Below are 23,698 nucleotides of genomic sequence, written 5' to 3'. Positions count from 1 at the left end.
ATGTACCCAGATTATTCACCTGTTAGATTAAGATTACTAAAAAAAGTGTTTTACATGTGCAGTAGAACACAACTGGTCACTAATCCTTTAGTACAGAACATTGCTTCTCATTACAGAAAATAAAGATAACTGAATATTAATATCAAATTAATATACCAAAACAGATTTTTACAGGTGCTTCTTGACGTCTGAGTAAAGTTCACTTCTGGGTCACTTAAGTGTCACCAGATGAAAAATGTCGAAATCAGATAAAACTCTCGTTATCTGTTTTCCTCATTTTTCAATTGAGCACAAAAACGGAAATCCGAAATTGAGTTGTTATCCGTGTTTTCATTTGTGTTTTAGAAATGAATATTGAGAAAACCATTCGTTTTCTTGTTTTTTCATTTTTGGTTTTATTTTGAAAATCAAATGAGCAAATGATACACAGATTGTTGAGGTCTTTTTACGAGCTATGAGTGATATATTTGACTTCTACACATCTAAGACTACAACTATACTTGATATCAAGACTTTTTACTGCATAGATTTCAAGAAAATTAAGTATAAAAGTCCCAAATTTATACCAGAAGACGCCTATATGACCATATTTGAGTTACTGTAAAAACACATTGCTCAATAATTCCGAGCTATGAGTGATATATTTGACTTCTACACATCTAAGACTACAACTATACTTGATATCAAGAATTTTTACTGCATAGATTTTAAGAAATTTAAGAATAAAAGTCCCATATTTGTATCTGCAGATTGCATATTTGACCATATTTGAGGTACAGTAAAAGCACATTGTTCAATAATTCTGAGCTATGGGTGGTATATTTGACTTCTACACATCTAAGACTACAACAATACTTAATATCAAGACCTTTTACTGCACAGATTTCAAGAAATTCAAGTATAAAAGTCCCATATTTATACCAGGAGACGCCTATATGACCATATTTGAGGTACAGTAAAAACACATTGCTCAATAATTCTGAGCTATGGGTGGTATATTTGACTTCTACACATCTAAGACTACAACCATACTTGATATCAAGACTTTTTACTGCACCAATGTGGAGAAATTCAAGTATAAAAGTCCCATATTTGTATCTGCAGATTGCATATTTGACCATATTTGAGGTACAGTAAAAGCACATTGTTCAATAATTCTGAGCTATGGGTGGTATATTTGACTTCTACACATCAAAGACTACAACCATACTTCATATCAAGACTTTTTACTGCACAGATTTCAAGAAATTCAAGTATAAAAGTCCCATATTTATACCAGGAGACGCCTATATGACCATATTTGAGGTACAGTATAAACACATTGCTCAATAATTCTGAGCTATGGGTGGTATATTTGATGTCTACACATCTAAGACTACAACTATACTTGATATCAAGAATTTTTACTGCATCAATGTGGAGAAATTCAAGTATAAAAGCCTCATATTTGTATCCGCAGATTGCATATTTGACCATATTTGAGGTACTGTAAATAAACATTGTTCAATAATTCTGAGCTATGGGTTGTATATTTAACTTCTACACATCTAAGACTACAACTATACTTAATATCAAGACTTTTTACTGCATTGATTTTAAGAAATTTAAGAATAAAAGTCCCATATTTGTATCTGCAGATTGCATATTTGACCATAAATGAGGTACAGTAAAAGCACATCGCTCAATAATTCTGAGCTATGGGTGGTATATTTGACTTCTACACATCTAAGACTACAACCATACTTGATATCAAGACTTTTTACTGCATAGATTTTAAGAAATTTAAGTATAAAAGCCCCATATTTATACCAGGAGACGCCTATATGACCATATTTGAGGTACGGTAAAAAAACATTGCTCAATAATTCCGAGCTATGGGTGGTACATTTGACTTCTACACATCTACGACTACAACCATACTTAATATCAATAATTTTTACTGCATCAATGTGGAGAAATTCTAGTATAAAAGCCCCATATTTGTATCTGCAGATTGCATATTTGACCATATTTGAGGTACAGCAAAAACACATTGCTCAATAATTCTGAGCTATTGGTGGTATATTTGACTTCTACACATCAAAGACTACAACCATACTTCATATCAAGACTTTTTACTGCTCAGATTTTAAGAAATTTAAGTGTTAAGGTCCCATATTTATACCAGGAGACGCCTATATGACCATATTTGAGGTACAGTAAAAACACATTACTCAATAATTCCGAGCCATTGGTGGTTTATTTGACTTCTTCTCATCTAAGACTACAACTAAGCTTAACAACAAGAATTTGTCCTGCACCAATGTGGAGAAATTCAACAATAAAAGTCCCATATTTGTATCTGCAGATGGCATATTTGACCATATTTGAGGTACTCTAAAAACACATAGATCAATAATTCCTGGCCTTGGGTGAAGTATTTTCATTATACTTCAAGAATAATGCAGTAATCATGACAGAATATCACACAATGTTTAATAAGAACCTGTACAAAAAATGTCAAAGTCATCAAAGACTAAACACAAAACAAAATCAAACACAATCCTCATCTTTTTACTTTTTGCACAAAATGCACTTCCAGTCCACATTCTTCATCTTTTGCCACTCTGCAGTGTCCATTTGTAGGCACTGTTTATGGAACCACCTGCAACAGCTGTCACATTGAATCTGTAAAAGGGTAAAAGAATTAGTTTTATCTGCAAAACACCATTGTACATCATTTTCTCTTCTTCATATCTGTCTATTAAATACTTGGTGAGAGGAGACATAAAGAAGACGTGATTGAGGAAACATACAGGAAAAAAAGTTGGCATAATGAAAATCACCCAGTGTGTGTGTATGTGTTAGGGCATGGTCTTAACCCCTGGCTCTGGTCTTAACACACTTACTATCAATCCCTACCACTCCCCATCATGTATCAACCAGCAGTATATATTGGGTTCTTCACCTACTTGTTGCCAGTTGCTCAACCCTTACTACTCAATCCAAAGTTTTCTCATTATTACTTAGATCTTTTTGCTTGCTACTGCTCTGTTATTATTTGTCCTAACACATTTATTTTTCTGCTCCAGGATCATACTTGGCTGCCTGTCTGCCTGCTTCAGTAGTCTCCATTCTTGTTGCCCATGCCAGGCACGCCCCTTCATTATACTCACCTCCATACCACTCAGGTTCAGCTGCCATTTCCCATCCAAACCTGCACTGCCATTACCCTCCTCCTTTGTCCCCAAAGTCTCTTCCTTGCGATTTACTCCTTATCTTTATCTTACAGTAAAACTACCTTTCAGACATTGCATCATATTTGGTCCAGCATTTTCTCTCCCCACAAGAAAACAACTTAATATATAATCTATATAATCTATATCTCAAATCATATGCATTATTTTGTCAGCATTAAGAACAGTAAAACGTGTACTCTTGGTTGATGCCCTTTTGAAAAGTTTTTGGTCTCTGTTCCTTGATTTACTGTCATCTCTCTCTAATGCCCAATTTAGATAAATCCGAATATTGGATGATTGACAGAAAGTTAAATAATCCTTACCCAGTCCGTGAAGGAAGGCCCTGGAGCAGGTGGTTTGGTGGCTGCACACATGGCGCAGTTGGCTTCTGTGTTAAATACTAAGACAGAAATGCAAATTTTAGATCTTGATCACCACATCAACACAATAAAATGACTGTTGAAAATGCTTTCACACACCTGAGGCTTTCAGTATTTGCAGAGCAAAATGTTTGCGCTGCACTGCCATTTCGTCTGTAGTCGTTCCAAAAGTCATTCTTGGAGGTTGTGGAAAGGCCTCCATGACTGCCTTCGCCATCTAAATAATAACAAAATATGTGATGTATGTCTAATAAAAACATAGTATAATGCGAAGACTTAACATGATAGCTGTCCTCCAAATATTTGTATCTGTAATTGTAATCTTACCATGGTGACTATGACACCACAACTGTTGCTGTCCTGTTGGACTGGGTGGTGCATGACATTCCCTTTCAGTTTTATGTCCACCCAGTCTGTTTTACCATGGCAGATCCTCCTCATTTTGAAGTAGTCTCTGTGTGTGAAAAATTAATTTAATGAAGAATGTACTTACGCATGAAATTTGTACACAATATAAGACTATGGTGTTGACCACATCTTTATGGATTGTATATTGAAAGCCTTAAAAACATTTTGCACTATATGAAGACATAGTATCATGAAATGGGTCATCTCCCAAAGTGCCTAATATGAACTTTTTGGCTTGATATGACATCCTGATGTGCATAACTATCTAAAGTCTAAGTATTTCTGCATCTTTTTGGGGCACATTTGTCAATGATCCTTACATGCTTTTACTGTATTTTGGCACACAATCCTCCTGCTCTACATTTGTAATGTGCCCGTCACTGTAACTGCTGCCTAATTGAGGGTTCAGATGATTACTGTTCTGTCATGAAATTATTGATTTTGGTGTTATGATTAATGAGCTCAGGCACCTGGGACATAATAAATGTGTTTGGGTCCCACATCCCAGATTTTGTAGCCTCTCTTCCAACATAATATATAAAGTGTTTGTTTAAAAATGATGTTGACAATAGCTGTCTCAGCTGTTGACATTTCATGTTTACATGATAACATGAACAGCAACTGATTTGGAAAGGGAACGATCTGTCATTTATAAAACAAATGTGCAGGCAGAAGATTTTCCCTTGCATCTTAAAATGTGAGTGACTGAGATGTGAGGAATAGATGGAAGTCAGTCAAACATGGATCAAATTGCCCATATGGAACTTGCATGTACATTCTTTTCTATTAGTCTTTTCATGCTTTCAATGCCTGCTACTTTTTCCCTGTGTTACTACCACTAGTAACAACTACAAAAACATTTTAGTGATTAGCTGATTAGCTGAAACACAATAAGTACCGGAATCTTTGCGCTGCATTGTCCGACTCCCCCTGCTCATTGGAATTGGTTGCTGGATCAACCAAATACACGCTGCTTTCTGCTGCGTTGAGGTACTGTTACCATAGTCCAAAAAAAACAAAAACACAAAATTTACATACATCATCAAAAAAATAATTTAACACAATATTATACAAATGTATAAACTACTAACCAGAAACTGCCAATGTACATTTCTGATATTCACAAAAGACACAATGGCTTTATAGCTGTCAAAGTTGACCTGTAACACACAAAAAAATTCTAATATGAAAACCTAATTTGAAAGAAATGTTTATATCGAAACATTGTAATGTAATTTAAAGAAACATATTTTTAATAAAGTTTAGAAATGTTTGTACATTGACATACAGTCATATATACATCTTTCCCAGGCTGACATATAAATATGTTTTAAAATGTTTATCTCAATACCTCAACCACCCCCCACCCCCACACACACAGAGTTACCTTGGACAAACTTTGTCTTCTGATTTGTTTTCTTTCACCAAACAGGATCACACCAGCAGTGTAATGATTGAGGATGTAAATGGTATTTCCCAAATTCTAGTTATTGGCTGTGTCATGAAGGAGGCACTCGATGACCTTAAGAGTTGGTGGACATGCAGACAACCGGTTTATCAGCATTGAAGTTCAATGTCATTTGTAAACATTATAGATAGGCTTAATATGTTGCACTTTTAACCAAAAATATACTTATGAAGGAAAAATACCAGATGGGCTGGGACAGATTACTTTCCTTAAATATGTGTTTCAGTATATATATGCAAATAGATATGTCAAATATACAATATGAACTGTCAAGTTGACATTCATCATAGCATGTAGAGAGTCTGCAACATTACTGTAGAACAATTGTGAGAGCCCTTGAAGCTGCGTTACATACTAATTCATAAAACTGACACTATTTATTTTGCAACGTATGCAGCTTTTTTTAATCTTATAATAAATGTAAATACATATCCACTGTAGATGCATTCAAGTAAACACCGTTCCAAAGATAAATATGTCAAAGACTAAGAATAAAATGTTGCCTTTATGGGTGGGCAAATGTAATCCCTACAGGTACTGTAACTATCACATGCTTTTATTGACTCAGTATTTGTCAATTTGTGTTTACATGACAAGTTGTTTTCTCTTCTCATTATGATTACATACCTCGCCTGTAAGCCACTGGTGAGGCTTAAGAGATCTGAGTTCACTGTGGTGTATTACGAAGCTGTTTCCTCTTAACTGGGAGGGCACCACAGAAACAACCACTTCTGTGGCAATACCTTTCCACAATGCAGTAAGCTGAGGTAAAAAAAAAAAGGGAAACTGTTCATACTGGGAGACAAAATTACAATTGTTTATCATTTTTTGGAAATAGAACATCATCCAAGTGTTTTATTTTTATTCTTCATGCCAGTGGGTTTTCTGTTACTTACCTTTTATTTTTTAATAATTTTTTAGCTTGCCTGTCTTTTTAATGTTGATTCAGCAATCTATTCCATGTTATTGTGGAAGAAGTTTCCTCGTGTAATTATCACTGTACGTGGTTTAAAAGGTAAAGCTTTGTGTTCATACCGGTGACAGAGTATTTAATGTAATTTGAATGGTTCTTACCTGTTCTTCCTCCTCATGAAGCTCAGTCTTTTCCATTGTTGTAGGTTCATGAGTGTTGGCCTTGTCTGGTGGCTGCTATTTTAAAATATAATGTTATCATAAATAAAGTCATGTAAGCGTTTAATCATCATGTCCAAATATGCATAGGTAATTGCATGCTAACTAAGGCAAATTACTGTCACACTACACACTCAACATATGTTTATATATATGATTTAGTTTTATTTCACCTGTAGGTGGACTTTGGCTGTTGGTGGCATATCCTTGTCCTCATGACAAGAAAGTATCTTCTTGCACGCTCTTTCCATTTCCCTCACTGTTTTATTGTCATTGTTGACAAGGTGAAGTTTAAACGGTGGAGAGTTTGCCTTTTTCTGTTTGCAGTACTGTTTTATTGTTGTTACTATCACGTCCGCACATAACGGCAGTGGAAAGTTGAAAATTCCAGAACTTATTGCTGGAATGGCAACAGAACACAGGTTATGCTGTTCTGCGATTTTAAGTAGATTCACTACAGCCTTCTTCAAAAGGGGTTTTGCCATTCTGATCATTTCTGGTGTGGGATTCCTCTGTAGACAAGGTCCCACCAGAGGCTTCCGGTCTGACGTTCGACATGTGAAGCTGTGAGGTCCTGAGCTCCGCAGACAAATTTAATATTTGCAGTTATTTTAGCTTGTGAGATACCCAGAAGTATTCACACTCTTATTATTAAAGTTTTTGTACGTCTCAGTGAAATAATTTTGACGGAAAGAGGCCGTTTGTGCTCATTCTCAACTTTACTATGGCTAATCGGGACAAAGCTAAGAGTTTGAGGGCTACCCAAGCTAGCATGACGGCTCACATTACTACTAGTAAAGGGGACCATAAGGAGGCTGACAAACTTTCCCCGAGTTCGGTGGAGAAGATTATGACGGCTATTGAAACACTTGGCACGAAGATGGACACTCAAACAGCCGCTCTCCATCAAGAAATAGCCTCCATCCGCCAGGAGCAACACACTACCGTTAGCGCCCTGCAGTCTGCAAGCGCGCAAAATGCAAAGCGCATAGACGAGCTGGAGCACTCCGTGAATGAATGGAGCACTTCTGTTATGGATTTGGAGACCACGGTGCAACGCTTGCAGTCCGATGTGAGCGGTCTGAAGGAAAAGTGCTTGGACTTGGAGGGCCGCAGCCGCCGCCAGAATATTCGTCTCGTTGGAATAGAGGAAGGCAGTGAGGGGGGTAACCCACGGCAGTTCTGCGCGACAGTGCTGAAGGAGATTTTGGACTTGGAGGACACCCCCCGTTTGGACCGTGGACATCGTTCACTGGCACCTAAACCCCGGGATGGAGGGCCACCCCGGCCGTTCATAATTCGAGTGCATCACGGAGACGTCAAGGATCACATCCTTCGCCTTTCGAACCAGAGGAAGCAGCTATCCTACAAGGGGAAGCGTGTGTATATTTTCCCTGATTACGCACTGGAGGTGGCCAAGAAGCGCGCTGCTTTTGCCGATGTGAAACGACTCCTGAGAGACATACCTGACGTAAAATTCGGTCTTCGCTTTCCAGCTAAACTTCTGGTCATGTTTAAAGGAGAGGGACATTCTTTTGTGGATCCTGCGCTGGCCATGTCCTTTGTAAAGGAGAACATTCTACCATGAGTGTGGCCAATGGCCATCAGGTAACGCGATTCATGCAATATCATTAACCTAATTTTGCTCATACTGGGCCAACAGTGTAATGTGTCATGGAATTTAAAGCTATGACGAATCCAATTTATGACTAAGTTCTTCCTGAGTTGTCACAGGCATTGACGTCATTTTGTCGCTATTTTGAGAAGGTAGAATACCTAAGGTTTTTTTTTTGTGATGATAAAGTGTGGTCTGTGAGTAGTAGCACCCAGTAGGTGGCGTCAGAGTCGTGTCTTACAGACCACTTTCTAACAGCAGATCTGACCGCTGGTCAGGTGTGCAACTGTTCAGAGTGCAGGGTTTTCTTTTTTTCTCTCTTTTTATTTAATTTAATTATTTATTTTTATTAAAGGAAATAAAAAAGCAGAAACATATGTTTATATATATTTACCTAGATATATACTTACATAAATTTGGTTTTGGCTTTTTAATCAATCCATTTTATTTATTTATTTTTTGACCTAATTAATTTTGTTGTGGCCTCCCCCTGACTCTTATCATTAAAATAATACGGCCTGGAGGACTTAATATCAGAGAGAGCCTCTATTTCTACTACCATAACTTAGTTTTATGCCTTTTCCTCCTGTTCACTTGTTACGTTTTCCATAATAGTGAGTTTATTTATTACATCCATCTACATATCATAAGATGTTCAACAAAGTTTTATAGGCCTCTGTGTTTTCTTTTCTTTCCTTTTCTTACTGACACAAGTTCTTTGAAGGTGTATATATGGATACAGATGTGTGTGTGTGTGTGTGTGTGTGCCCTTGTGTGCTTATACTTATAAATGCATACATATGGTATATACTTTTGGTATTATGACAGCATTCTTACAACTTTTTGACTACATGTGGTATCTCGCATTGCTCTTTCAGTTCTGTTTGTACGGTTGTCTGCTGAGGTTTGGGTAAGTTGAGTTTAGTCTAGAGACCCAAGCTAGCTAAATCGGGCCCATTGCCCTGGGATCAATGCGCTGTGTTCAGGGTAGCGCTGGAGGGAGGGGGGTAAGTATATTTTTCATGTTGAATGTTGTATGTTGTCTTTTTTCTACCTTTGATATTTTTTGCCCAGTTTGCATTCATCTTGGTTTTCTTTTTGTGTTGTGTGTACCAGAGTTGCAGAGCCCATTTGATATCATACCAGATTTTATGCTACGCCCCCATTACAACATCCATTTAAACGACTATGGTTGACTCAAGAACACACCCGGGCAGTGGTGTGCTGTCAATTAACCTCACTAACTGGAATGTAAAGGGGCTAAATCATCCAATTAAACGTACCAGGGTACTTGCTCACCTAAAGCATCTGAAAACAGACATTGCCTTTCTGACAGAGACACACATTCGTAGTTCAGATTATCTTAGGCTGAAGCGAGGTTGGGTGGAACAGGTATTTCATTCATGCTTTCAGAACAAGGCCAGGGGGGCTGTAATTTTAATTCGAAAGTCAATACCATTTACAGCAACTGAAACAATAGCTGACCCCAACGGTCGTTTTGTTATTGTGGTCGGCAGGCTCCTCAACACGCCTGTAGTACTTGCATGTGTTTATGCCCCTAACTGGGATAATTCTCAATTCATGAAGACATTTCTCTCATCCATACCACACTTAGATACTCATCAGCTGATTTTGGCAGGGGATTTTAACTGCGTGATTAACCCTTCACTGGATCGATCTTCTAATAGAGCGACTACCAAATCAAAAACATCTGAGTGCATAAAGAGTTTTCTAGATTCATGTGTATTGTCTGACCCATGGAGATTTTTAAACCCGACCAAAAGGGAATATTCTTTCTTTTCACCCGTCCATCATACTTTTTCCCGGCTGGATTATTTTTTCCTTGACAAAAGCTTACTTCCTTTAGTGCAGTCTTGTATTTACAATAGTATAGTGATTTCTGATCATGCCCCTTTGACATTAAATTTAGCTTTCCCCAACCATAAGTCCCGTAGACCTCAATGGAGGCTAAACTCACTCCTTTTATCGGATGAGTCTTTTGTGACCTTCATTAATAAACAAATAGACATATTCCTGGAAACTAATTTAAATAATGAAACCCCTCCATCCCTCATTTGGGAGACCCTTAAAGCCTACTTGAGGGGACAGATTATTTCCTATAATGCCTCTGTTCATAAGTCTCGAATGGCCAGACAAGTACAGTTATCACAGCTCATCAAAGATGCAGATAATGTTTATGCCATATCCCCAACCCCGGAGCTGTATAAAGAACGGATGATTTATCAGTCAGAATTTGACAGGCTGTCAACTGGGCAGGCAGAACGTGCCCTTCTTAAGGCTAAACACCTATCGTATGAGCAGGGAGACAAGCCCAGTCGAGTGCTTGCACATAGTCTGAGACGTATATATGCTTCGAATGTCATTGACCAAATTAACTCAGAGACAGGTTTATTGTCTGAACCTTTGGGTATTAACAAACAGTTCCATGACTTTTATCGCAATCTATATAAGTCTGAAAACCCAACAGATCAGAGTTTAATGGACACATTTTTTGAAGATTTAGAAATCCCCTCTGTGAATGAAGATTCAAGAGAAGCCCTTGATAGCCCAATTACCTTAGATGAAATTAAAAGAGCTATCATGTGCATGCAAAGTGGCAAATGTCCGGGCCCAGATGGCTTTCCCACAGAATTTTACAAGAAGTTTTCTGCAAAACTGTGTCCTTTACTTTTAGCTCTATTTGACAATAGCTTGACTTTGGCTGGTTTCCCTCCAACTCTTCGTCAGGCTTCAATATCCCTGCTCTTAAAAAAAGGCAAAGACCCTCTTAATTGCTCCTCCTACCGTCCTATTAGTCTTCTTAATGTCGATGTGAAAATATTTCACATATTTCAATTCGGCACTCTTCAAGCATTAAAGGGATTTTTAGAGGAAACCAGGAACACAAAATTTCCTTGTACGCTGATGATGTTATTCTTTTTGTATCGGACCCGCTCTCATCCATTCCACACATCCTCAGCACTCTCCAAGAATTTGGAAAATTTTCGGGTTATAAACTCAACCTTGATAAGAGTGAGCTTTTGCCAATAACTGTCACTGCCGACCAACCTCCTTTGCACTCTTTGCCTTTTAAAATAATGAATAATAAACTAAATTATCTTGGTATATGCATAACAAAATCTCACTCTCAGCTTTCTGAGGCCAATTTTATCCCACTCCTGAGACGTACCCAAGAGGATCTTCTCCGCTGGTCCACTATGCCCCTATCACTAGCCGGACGTATTAACACAGTTAAAATGAATATTCTTCCTAAGTTTCTGTATCTGTTTCAGTGTATTCCGTATTTTCTCACGAAAGCCTTTTTCAAAAAGCTTGATGGTCTTATTTCATCTTTTATTTGGAACAGTAAAACACCTTGGATTCGAAAATTGTTTTTGCAAAGGCCAAAACGGCTGGGTGGGATGGCGTTACCGAACTTTCAAATCTATTACTGGACAGCAAATATTAAAAGCCTGTTGTATTGGTTACGTGATACATCTGGTCCCGGAATCCCTGCTTGGTTACAAATCGAATCTAACTCCTGCACCTGTAGTTCGCTTGCTGCTCTTCTGTGCTCGTCACTTCCTTTGCACACACCCCTGGCCTGTCAGAACCCTGTGGTTTTACACTCCTTGAAATTGTGGGCTCAATTTAGAAAGCATTATGGGCTTGTCTCAATGTCTACTTATGCCCCAATTGCAGCCAATCCCCTGTTCCAGCCCTCCCTCATAGATAATGCATTCAATCAGTGGTCCAGAAAAGGAATCTTAAACTTTAGACTTTTGTATAAAGAAAACATCTTTATGTCATTTGATCAAGTTAAAGCTAAGTTTGCTCTTCCAGCGAACAACTTTTTCCGATATCTACAAATTAGAAACTTTATTCAAAATAAATTTGCTCAATTTCCTTCCCTTCCACCAAAAACTGCAGTTGATTTTATCCTTGAAATCAATCCAGGAGCTAGGGGAACAATATCTAAACTTTATGCTGCTATATTTGATTTGGAAGATTCGTCTCTTTCAATTATCAAAGAAAACTGGGAAAGTGATCTGGAAACTAATATCTCTGAAGATCAATGGTCTAAAATACTTAAAGGAATTCATTCAACTTCCATTTGTGCGAGGCATGGCCTTATTCAGTTTAAAATTGTTCACCGCCTCCATATGTCAAAGGTCAAGCTTTCCAGAATCTTCCCTGGTGTTAGCCCTACATGTGACAGATGCAAACAAGCTCCAGCCAGTCTTATTCATACCTTTTGGTCATGTCCAAACCTCAAAACATTCTGGTCTGCAATATTTGATGTATACTCAGAGCTTACAGGTCAAACTATCACACCGTGTCCTTTTCTGGGTCTTTTTGGGGTGCAATCGGGGGAACTCACTCTGACTAAAGTGCAGTTGAGTCGTATAGCCTACTCAGGTTTTCTCTTTATTATTTCTGTATTGTCTTTGTTGTATTTGTCTGTCTGTATGGAAAACTCAATAAATACACCATGACTAAAAAAAAATAAAAAAATAGAGGGCTGAGCTTGCACCGTATTCACCATTACTATAAGTGCAATGTGTGGTGTGATTTTCAGACAGGTGCTACCTTCTTAAGTGTCAAAGGTCACTGAAAAAATGGTAAAAACTCACCTTTTTCTGAGTTTTTCATCAACATTTCAGAAATGCTTTGAACTACAAGGCTGAGCTGGCTGTGTGTTCATCATGAGTGCATCTACAAGGTTTGTGGTGATTTTGGGGTCACTGGTGACAACCAGGGCTGTGTGGCGTACGAAAAGGTGACTGAAAAAGGCGATTAGGCCTGACGACACCTTTTGTTTAATAAATCCCACAAGCTTTAAGATAGAGGGCTGAGCTCATACAGTATTCACAAGGACCATAGGTAGAGTGTGTGGTGTGATTTTCAGACAGGTGCTACCTTCCCAGGTGTGAAAATCCACCAAAAGGTGGTTAAAAGTTGCCGTTTTGAGATATTTTCAAGGAAATTTCAGAAATCCTTTGAGCTAGGAGGCTGAGCTGGCTGTATATTCATCAGGGTGCAAGTACAAGGTTTGTGGGGATTTTGGAGTCACTGGTGGCAACGAGGGACGCATGGCGTACGAAAAGGCACAATTTCCACACTTTACCGAAAAAGGCGAGGAGGCCTGAGGACACCTTTTCTTGAATAAATCCTAGATGCTTTAAGATAGAGGGCTGAGCTTGCACAGTATTCATCATTACTATAAGTGCAATGTGTGGTGTGTTTTTCAGACAGGTGCTACCTTCCTAAGTGTCAAAGGTCACTGAAAAAATGGTAAAAACTCACCTTTTTCTGTGTTTTTCATCAAAATTTCAGAAATGTTTTGAACTACAAGGCTGAGCTGACTTTATGTCAATCATTACCATGTGTACAAGGTTTGTGGTGATTTTGGGGTCACTGGTGACAACCAGGGCTGCGTGGCGTACGAAAAGGTGACTTTGTGAAAAAGGCGATTAGGCCCGAGGACACATTTTGCTTAATAAATCCCACAGGCTTTAAGATAGAGGGCTGAGCTCGTACAGTATTCACTAGGACCATAGTTAGAATGCATGTTGTGATTTTCAGACAGGTGCTACCTTGCCAAGTGTGAAAGTTCATCAAAAAGTTTTGAAAAGTCGCCTTTTTGAGTTTTTATCAGTGAAATTTCAGAAATCCTTTGAGCCACAAACCTGAGCTGGCTGTATATTCATCATGGGTGCATGTACAAGGTTTGTGGTGATTTTGGAGTCACTGGTGGCAACGAGGGACGCGTGGCGTACGAAAAGGCACGATTTCCACACTTTACCGAAAAAGGCGAGGAGGCCTGAGGACACCTTTTCTTGAATAAATCCTAGATGCTTTAAGATAGAGGGCTGAGCTTGCACAGTATTCATCATTACTATAAGTGCAATGTGTGGTGTGTTTTTCAGACAGGTGCTACTTTCCTAAGTGTCAAAGGTCACAGAAAAAGGTGAGTTTTTACCATTTTTTCAGTGTTTTTCATATAAATTTCAGAAATGCTTTGAACTACAAGGCTGAGCTGACTGTATGTTAATCATGACCATGTGTACAAGGATTGTGGTGATTTTGGGGTCACTGGTGACAACCAGGGCTGCGTGGCGTACGAAAAGGTGACTTTGTGCAAAAGGCGATTAGGCCCGAGGACCCATTTTGCTTAATAAATCCCACAGGCTTTAAGATAGAGGGCTGAGCTCGTACAGTATTCACTAGGACCATAGTTAGAATGCATGTTGTGATTTTCAGACAGGTGCTACCTTGCCAAGTGTGAAAGTTCATCAAAAAGTTTTGAAAAGTCGCCTTTTTGAGTTTTTATCAGTGAAATTTCAGAATTCCTTGGAGCCACAAAGCTGAGCTGGCTGTATATTCATCATGGGTGCATGTACAAGGTTTGTGGTGATTTTGGAGTCACTGGTGGCAACGAGGGACGCATGGCGTACGAAAAGGCACGATTTCCACACTTTACCGAAACAGGCGAGGAGGCCTGAGGACACCTTTTCTTGAATAAATCCTAGATACTTTAAGATAGAGGGCTGAGCTTGCACAGTATTTATCATTACTATAAGTGCAATGTGTGGTGTGTTTTTCAGACAGGTGCTACCTTCCTAAGTGTCAAAGGTCACTGAAAAAATGGTAAAAACTCACCTTTTTCTGTGTTTTTCATCAAAATTTCAGAAATGCTTTGAACTAGGAGTCTGAGCTGGCTGTGTGTTCATCATGAGTGCATCTACAAGGTTTGTGGTGATTTTGGGGTCACTGGTGACAACCAGGGCCGCGTGGCGTACGAAAAGGTGACTTTGTGAAAAAGGCGATTAGGCCTGACGACACCTTTTGTTTAATAAATCCCACAAGCTTTAAGATAGAGGGCTGAGCTCATACAGTATTCACAAGGACCATAGGTAGAGTGTGTGGTGTGATTTTCAGACAGGTGCTACCTTCCCAGGTGTGAAAATCCACCAAAGGGTGGTTAAAAGTCGCCTTTTTGAGATATTTTCAAGGAAATTTCAGAAATCCTTTGAGCTAGGAGGCTGAGCTGGCTGTATGTTCATCATGGGTGCATGTACATGGTTTGTGGTGATTTTGGAGTCACTGGTGGCAACGAGGGCCGCATGGCGTACGAAAAGGCACGATTTCCACACTTTACCGAAAAAGGAGAGGAGGCCTGAGGACACCTTTTCTCGAATAAATCCTAGATGCTTTAAGATAGAGGGCTGAGCTTGCACAGTATTCACAAGGTCAATAGGTGCAATGTGTGGTGTGATTTTCAGACAGGTGCTACCTTCCCAGGTGTGAAAATCCACCAAAAGGTGGTTAAAAGTCGCCTTTTTGAGATATTTTCAAGGAAATTTCAGAAATCCTTTGAGCTAGGAGGCTGAGCTGGCTGTATGTTCATCATGGGTGCAAGTACAAGGTTTGTGGTGATTTTGGAGTCACTGGTGACAACCAGGGCCACGTGGTGTACGAAAAGGTGACTTTGTGAAAAAGGCAATTAGGCTGACGACACCTTTTGTTTAATAAATCCCACATGCTTTAAGATAGAGGGCTGAGCTCATACAGTATTCACAAGGACCATATGTAGAGTGTGTGGTGTGATTTTCAGACAGATGCTACCTTCCCAGGTGTGAAAATCCACCAAAAGGTTGTTAAAAGTCGCCTTTTTGAGATATTTTCAAGGAAATTTCAGAAATCCTTTGAGCTAGGAGGCTGAGCTGGCTGCATGTTCATCATGGGTGCAAGTACAAGGTTTTCTGGTGATTTTGGAGTCACTGGTGGCAACGAGGGCCGCGTGGCGTACGAAAAGGTGACTGTGAAAAAGGCGATTAGGCCTGAGGACACATTTTGTTTAATAAATCCCACATGCTTTAAGATAGAGGGCTGAGCTCATACAGTATTCACAAGGACCATATGTAGAGTGTGTGGTGTGATTTTCAGACAGGTGCTACCTTCCTAAGTGTCAAAGGTCACTGAAAAAATGGTAAAAACTCACCCTTTTCTGTGTTTTTCATCAAAATTTCAGAAATGCTTTGAGCTAGGAGGCTGAGTTGGTTGTGTGTTCATCATGAGTGCATCTACAAGGTTTGTGGTGATTTTGGGGTCACTGGTGACAACCAGGGCCGCGTGGCGTACGAAAAGGTGACTTTGTGAAAAAGGCAATTAGGCCTGACGACACCTTTTGTTTAATAAATCCCACATGCTTTAAGATAGAGGGCTGAGCTCATACAGTATTCACAAGGACCATATGTAGAGTGTGTGGTGTGATTTTCAGACAGGTGCTACCTTCCCAGGTGTGAAAATCCACCAAAAGGTTGTTAAAAGTCGCCTTTTTGAGATATTTTCAAGGAAATTTCAGAAATCCTTTGAGCTAGGAGGCTGAGCTGGCTGCATGTTCATCATGGGTGCAAGTACAAGGTTTTCTGGTGATTTTGGAGTCACTGGTGGCAACGAGGGCCGCGTGGCGTACGAAAAGGTGACTTTGTGAAAAAGGCGATTAAGCCTGAGGACACATTTTGCTTAATAAATCCCACAGGCTTTAAGATAGAGGACTGAGGAGGGGGGCGCTAGCGGCATGAGTGCAGTGTAGACGTGTTTTTTCGAGCTCCTCGTGGCACACCAAGTTTTACCTGATAAAACCGCCTAATTGAACAAAAGTCTCTCCGTTTTTGTTGTGAGAAATCCTCCACCTGATTCCCCCTCACACGGCTGCAGTTATATCGTCTAAATGTCTTCTAAATCTGCTAAGGGGACGAGGGGAGCTGCTCGCCCGCTAGCCGATGCTGGTCATGACCAAGCTAGCAAGAAGCCAACAGAGTTGTCACCGACGCCAGATGAGGAGGAAGAGCTCCCACTTATTTGGCAGAAAATGGCAAATAAACTCTTGCTGTCCTTCAACGAGCGCTTCGACAAGTTCGAGCAAAGTTTCCAGAGTCTAATGTCAGCACAGCAAGCGCTCACAGAGAGACTGTCGACCACCGAAAACCAAACCGCAGACCACGAGCAGAGGCTTCTGTCCGTGGAGACTTCGGTCGCCGAGCTGCAGCAAGAGAATAAAACTCTGCGGACCAAGCTTTCCGATCTCGAGGGGAGATCCAGACGCAACAATATCAAAATTGTTGGAGTCCCTGAAGGTGAGGAGAACGGGAGACCTACGGAGTTTGTCTCCAATCTGATTCCGAAACTTCTCGGGGATGACAGCTTTTCCAAGCCGGTAACTATCGACAGGGCGCACCGCACACAGCAACCTAAACCAGCTGACGGCTCCAGACCACGCACGATGATTGCACGGGTGCATTTCTCACAAGATAAAGAGAAGATTCTGCGGCTTGGGAGGCAACGCACGATGGAATACGGAGGCCAGCGCATCTTAATCTTCCCCGACTACACATTGATTCTATTATAATGCCATTTATATGGGGTTATAAATCACCTAGAATATCCAAGGCTCACCTTCACAAACCTCTTAAAAAGGGGGGTCTCGGCCTACCTATTTTCAAACATTACTACTGGGCAGCTAACTCCAGGGCTCTTACATACTGGAAATGCAAAGTAGGAGAGCTTGACAAGAACCCATTGTGGCTACAGTTAGAGGCCTCTGCGGCTGGTAACTCTTCACTTCCCGCTTTTTTGTTTTCTGGCTCTGCCTTGGCTGACAAGTCAGTTAAAAGAAACTTTATCCTGAATAATTCATTACGGATATTAAACCAAATAAAAATGGCTCACCAACTTTCTAATGATTTCATACATGCTCCCATATGTAAGGCAAGGCAAGGCAGCTTTATTTGTATAGCGCATTTCATACACGAGGGCAACTCAATGTGCTTTACATTAAAACATTAAAAGCATTGGAGACATTCAGACAGGCATAAAAGAACATAATTAAAATGACAAATATGATAAAACAGAAAAGAAAAGGAAAATTAGAAATATATTAAAAATTACATTAAAATTTTAATTTAAAGTGGGTTAAAATAATCTAAGATAGGAAGGCAGTGGCAAATAAAAAGTCTTAATCTTTGATTTAAAAGAGGTGAGAGTTGGAGCAGACCTGCAGCTTTCAGGGAGTGTGTTCCAGATATATGGTGCATAATGACTAAACGCTGCTTCACCATGTTTCGTTCTGACTCTAGGAACTGAAAGCAGACCAGTACCTGATGACCTCAGAGGTCGAGGTGGTTCATAAAGTAGCAGCAGATCAGCAATGTATTTTGGGCCTAAACCATTCAGTGCTTTATAAACCATCAGCAGGATTTTAAAGTCTATTCTCTGACAGACAGGAAGCCAGTGTAGAGATCTAAGAACTGGAGTAATGTGGTCTACTTTTTTGGTCCTTGTTAGGACTCGAGCAGCAGCATTCTGTATGAGCTGCAGTCGTCTGATGGACTTTTTAGGGAGTCCTGTAAAGACCCCGTTACAGTAGTCTAGTCTGCTAAAGATAAATGCATGGACGAGTTTTTCTGCATCCTGCTGAGACATGAGTCCTTTAATCCTTGATATATTCTTAAGGTGATAGTAGGCTGACTTTGTAATTGTCTTAATGTGGCTGCTGAAATTAAGGTCTGAGTCTATGACTACACCAAGGTTTCTGGCTTGGTTTGAACATTTCATCATTGCAGATTGGAGCTGAGCAGTAACCTTTAACCTTTCTTCCTTGGCTCCAAAAACAATCATTTCAGTTTTTTCTTTGTATAACTGAAGAAAGTTCTGGCTCGTCCAGTCATTGATTTGTTCAATGCATTTACTCAGTGTTTGTATGGGACTATAATCCCCTGGTGATATGGTGATGTAAATGTGTGTGTCATCTGCATAGCTATGGTATTTTATTTGGTTGTTTCTTATTATCTGACTTAAGGGGAGCATGTAGATGTTGAATAGTAGAGGCCCCAGAATGGATCCTTGAGGTACTCCACATACGATTTTCATCCGCTCAGATGTGTATTTACCTATAGACACAAAATAGTCCCGGTCATTTAAATAGGACTTAAGCCAATTTAGTACTGCACCAGAGATTCCCACCCAGTTTTCAAGTCTGTCCAGTAGTATCTTGTGGTCAACTGTGTCAAAAGCAGCACTGAGATCAAGTGATACCAAAACTGAGAATCATTCATTTAAGCCTGGACAGTTGGATGGAGTGTTTGCAGTCTGGAATGAGAGGGGTATCAGAACCTTTCTTGATCTTTATATCGATGGTCATTTTGCGTCATTTTTTCAATTAAGCACCAAGTACAACCTTCCAAATTCACATTTTTTTCGATACCTGCAAATTAGACACTATGTTAAGGATAAATGGCCACAATTTGAATCAACCCCTAACACAAATTCATTCCTCAATGGTCTCTTGCTCCCCCCAGACTCCAGGCAGCTCGTATCAAAATTTGTGAACTGTTTTACAATTTCAGTTTCTTCAGATCATATTAGGGAAGCTTGGGCCAGGGATTTGAATGAGGAGGTATCCACCGAGTTTTGGGAAGAAGCAATGTCACGGATTCATTGTTGTTCTATCAACTCACGCTACAGATTAATCCAGTACAAAGTGATGCACAGACTGCACTTTTCAAAGACCAAACTCCATCACATCTTTCCTTCAGTGTCTTCTGAATGTGATAGATGCTCTTCTGCCGAAGGATCTCTGGCACATCTTTTCTGGTTTTGCCCTGTATTACACAACTTCTGGTCCTCCATTTTTGAGTTTTTCACAAAAGCCTATTCCAGAGACATTCAACCCGACCACAACCTGGCCATCTTTGGATGCTCTGCAGAGACTTTCAAGTGGTCATATGATATGCAGACTGCCTTGCACTTGGGGATGGTGGTTGCTAAAAAACTTATTCTCCTTACATGGAAGTCCACCTCACCACCCTGTTTCTTGCACTGGCTTAAGGACATGCTATATGTTTTACAAATGGAAAAGCTGCGTTTGCACAAACCCAACACACAGAGTAAATTTGAGAAAGTTTGGGGACCTTTTTTGGCACAATGTCACATTGACCCGTCGATATAGGAGGGAATTGGTGAGCCCTTAAACCTCTTTCCACCAACTATTCATGTCGCCTTACCTTATTGCTGAGTTGTTACTTTAGTGATAAAAATTATGAAACACTATTTATGTATCTCTGTGAACTGGCAGCACTGTTTTTGTTTTGTTCTTCTTTGGTTGTTTTTGTTTATTTTCTCTCTGCTAATACTTATCAGTACCATACTCTTTGTTTGTTTACTTAGGTGTTTCACTTTGTATTGTATGGTGCTCTGTTTACGACATACTTCACTTTGTAAAAACAAAAAACTATAAATAAAATATTGAAAAAAAATATATATATATATTTTCTTATTATTTTTCAGAAAGTACACAAGTGCTCCAGTGACAGTGACAGCACCATTATCCTTGACCACACTACAGCTAAAATTGACTTCGACACAAGTGTACCAGAGCTCAGAAGAACCGACAGTGTAGTTGTAAGTTTATTTGCATCAACTTCACATGCTAATATAATAAGTGCAGTCTCTTAACAGTGACAGAGTGGTGGCAGACTTGGTGTGCTGAATGTGCATCTGCAGGTCCGTACTGGTGTATGAAATGTAAAACTAGATTTGACAAAATACTTACTGTAACGCTTAGCTTTTTTTTTTTTTAGCTAAACAAGCAGATGATTGGATACACAACAGATGACTCTCTATCCATTTCTGAGTTCAGTGGAGACGAGTATGTTCCTGAAACCTCTGAAGACACAGAAAGCGACACTTCAGCAGAAGATGACAGGACAGCAGAAGATGTCAAACAGCACAAGGGTAAGAAGAGAAAGGTACAGAAGACAACTTTACCTCACTTTCAGGAAGGAGAAGTCCAACCACACAAGAGACAACACAAGGCACCTTCTAGATCCGTCGCTGCAAATGACATTGTAGAATCATCTTCAACTGATGATTCTGATGTGAAGGTCATGATGCTAAAGACGATCAAAAATGGCGGCAGAATGTACAATAAAAGGTTTCACTGTTTGTTTTGCTCTAAGCCTTTCAGCAAAATGGCACGCCATTTAGAAGCAAAACACCAAGATAAACCACAAGTGGCAAGAGCAGTTGCTTTTCCAAAGGGGTCTAAAGAGCGAAGATTACAGTTGACTTTATTGAGAAATAAAGGAAACCGTGCCCATAATAATCAGGTCCTTAAAGAGGGAAAAGGAATGGTGATACCCTGTCAACAATCTAGTAATCCTGGTAAACCCAGTGATTACATGCACTGTGTTAACTGTGAGGCTTACCTCAAAAGGAAACTACTGTGGAAGCACATGAGGAGATGCCACCTGACTAAGAAAATCAAAGGTTTGAAGCCAGGAAAAAACAGAGTCCAAGCCCTTTGTGCATATGCTCAACCAGTTCCAGACAATGTGAATGCACGGTTCTGGAAAATGCTGCTCGACATGCGCGAAGATGAGATTACAAATGTTGTTCGCAAAGAGAAAAGCATACTGAATTTTGGGGAACACCTCTTCAATAAGCATGGACATGATGTCACAAAACATGAATACATCAGACAAAAGCTGCACGAGACAGGGCGACTAGTTCTGCAAGGCAAAAAGACGGCACGTTAAAGACAATGTCAGATTTCTTCGTGCCGGCTAATTTCCCTCTTGTGATAAGAGGCAGTTAAGAATGTGGCTGGCCTGAATGAGGAGACAAACACATATAAAACACCATCTTTAGCATTAAAGTTGGGTCACAACATCAAAAAAATAGCCAAGATTATAGAATGTGAAGCAATGATTTCTGGTGATGAGGATGCCATTCACAATGAGCAGGTGTTTAATGGGGCTATGAGGACTTTCTAAGTGATTTTGAAATAGTCTTCTTTTTATATATGTTCCTGGTCCTAATCCACGTTATAAAATGAGATTATCAGCTCAAAAAAAGGTCATTTCTAAATGCTATTTCTCAGAACAGTCAGAAAGCCCTGTCCGACTGTACCATTTCCCTGTACCATTTCCCTGAAAAAACGAAACGATTTACGATAGGTACACCGGAATTCCTCTTGTCTACACTACGCCGGCCGGCACAGTTTGGTAGTGAGAGAAGACCCAGCCAGATGCAAGCTGGGTGGACCTTTTCTGTAGGATTTATTTTACAGTCATGGCTGACGCTGTTGCTGCACCAGCAAAAAGGAAGAGGACAGAGGAGCAAAAGAAATCCAAACGGGACAGTGACAGAGCACAAGCAAAAACAAGAGTGAACCTGGGCAGTGCTTTTACAAGATGGAGAGAACTGAGGGACTCAAAAGGAATGAAAACCGATCCCGAATTTGCCCGCTTCCTTATAGACAGGTATGTTATAATATATCTGATTTACAATTGTATTTCACTGTTACGATCGTTGGCAGCTAAGTCAAACTTTTGATGACGCTAACGTGTTAGCCACATGGCTAGCGCATTAGCGTTAGCATTAGCATTAGCGTTAGCATTAGCGTTAGCGTTAGCGTCATGAATTGTAAACAAGGAAAGGTAAGCTATCTGTTGTAATGCCGATTATAATCCACAGCAGTCACACCTTAGTACTTTCTTAAAAAGTTGAGTGTGTATTAATTAAATGATGATCAAGGTGACTTTTGCGGTGCTTGGCATGGCTGTAGTTGTTATAAACCAGGTACACTCTACAGTCAAACAAGTCCGTAGGCTACTGTGTTTTCGAAGCTACAGGTGTGCAGTGTGCAGTGGCAGTGCCACATGGCGTGAATGTATGTGTCCGGTACAAAGTGTATTCATGTACATTTCTTGTGTCATGCAGAACAGGGGGAGCACTCCCTAAGCCTTTTGAGGTAGAAAAACTACCTATCATTGGTGTGGATGAGACTGTGCATGGAACAACAACAGCAGAGCATCCAGAGGACATCCTATTTGAATTCCCTGACAATGTAAACGTTCTGTGCGAGGATGACCTCATTGGAAAGGGTGCCTGCATCACATATGAGGAATGTTTGAGAAAACTTGGCACATTTCTCAAGCTTCCCATCCAAAAGTGCCCATATGCAAACCCCATCACAGAGGCAGAGTGCGGTTGTGTTCCACCATTTGAGGAGCGAATAAGAAAGAGGGGAACCGCTTTCATTATTGAATGGGTAAGTTGATTTTTTAATACATGTGTATTTGGAGAAACTGCGTCATCTTTAAAAATAATTACATTTCTGTAGAATCTCAGCATATCCATAAGAGGGGAAGTGTAGTAATACGGATTGCTGTCCCCCAGTGTGTGTCATCCTTTCACAAACGGGATGTATAGTTTACACTAAAAGCTTTAAAAAGATCAAATGCTCATTATTGAAGGACCAAAGTCTCTCTCTTGTATATGAACATATGTAGTACTAATAGTCTTTGGTTTTCTAATCAACAGTTTTGCTCAAATGGTCACAGTCTCTGGAAATGGAACTCCCAGCCTCTGCTCAAATTTGGGATGCTGTCCGGAGACTTCATGTTGTCTA

At 39.9% G+C, this 23,698-nt stretch overlaps 1 protein-coding gene across 2 annotated transcripts; it reads right to left on the bottom strand.

Annotated features, from left to right (window-relative positions):
- Positions 1-2,490: 2,490 nt before the first annotated feature.
- Positions 2,491-7,120, bottom strand: LOC117821766. Of its 2 annotated transcripts, none has more exons than XM_034696259.1 (8): positions 6,779-7,120; positions 6,549-6,623; positions 5,098-5,166; positions 4,905-4,999; positions 3,926-4,052; positions 3,698-3,815; positions 3,542-3,618; positions 2,491-2,667 (listed from the first exon to the last, which is right to left on the bottom strand). In XM_034696259.1, exons 1-8 carry the CDS (start codon positions 7,097-7,099, stop codon positions 2,554-2,556), a joined length of 996 nt encoding a protein of 331 aa, XP_034552150.1. In that variant the 5' UTR covers positions 7,100-7,120; the 3' UTR covers positions 2,491-2,553. The 2 variants fall into 2 exon arrangements, with proteins under 2 accessions (XP_034552150.1, XP_034552159.1); XM_034696268.1 differs by having other exon boundaries at positions 6,549-6,620.
- Positions 7,121-23,698: the final 16,578 nt, after the last annotated feature.

This window comes from Notolabrus celidotus, chromosome 1 (assembly GCF_009762535.1).
Source record: "Notolabrus celidotus isolate fNotCel1 chromosome 1, fNotCel1.pri, whole genome shotgun sequence".
NCBI lineage: Eukaryota > Metazoa > Chordata > Actinopteri > Labriformes > Labridae > Notolabrus > Notolabrus celidotus.
This window is presented reverse-complemented; position numbering and strand designations above follow the sequence as displayed.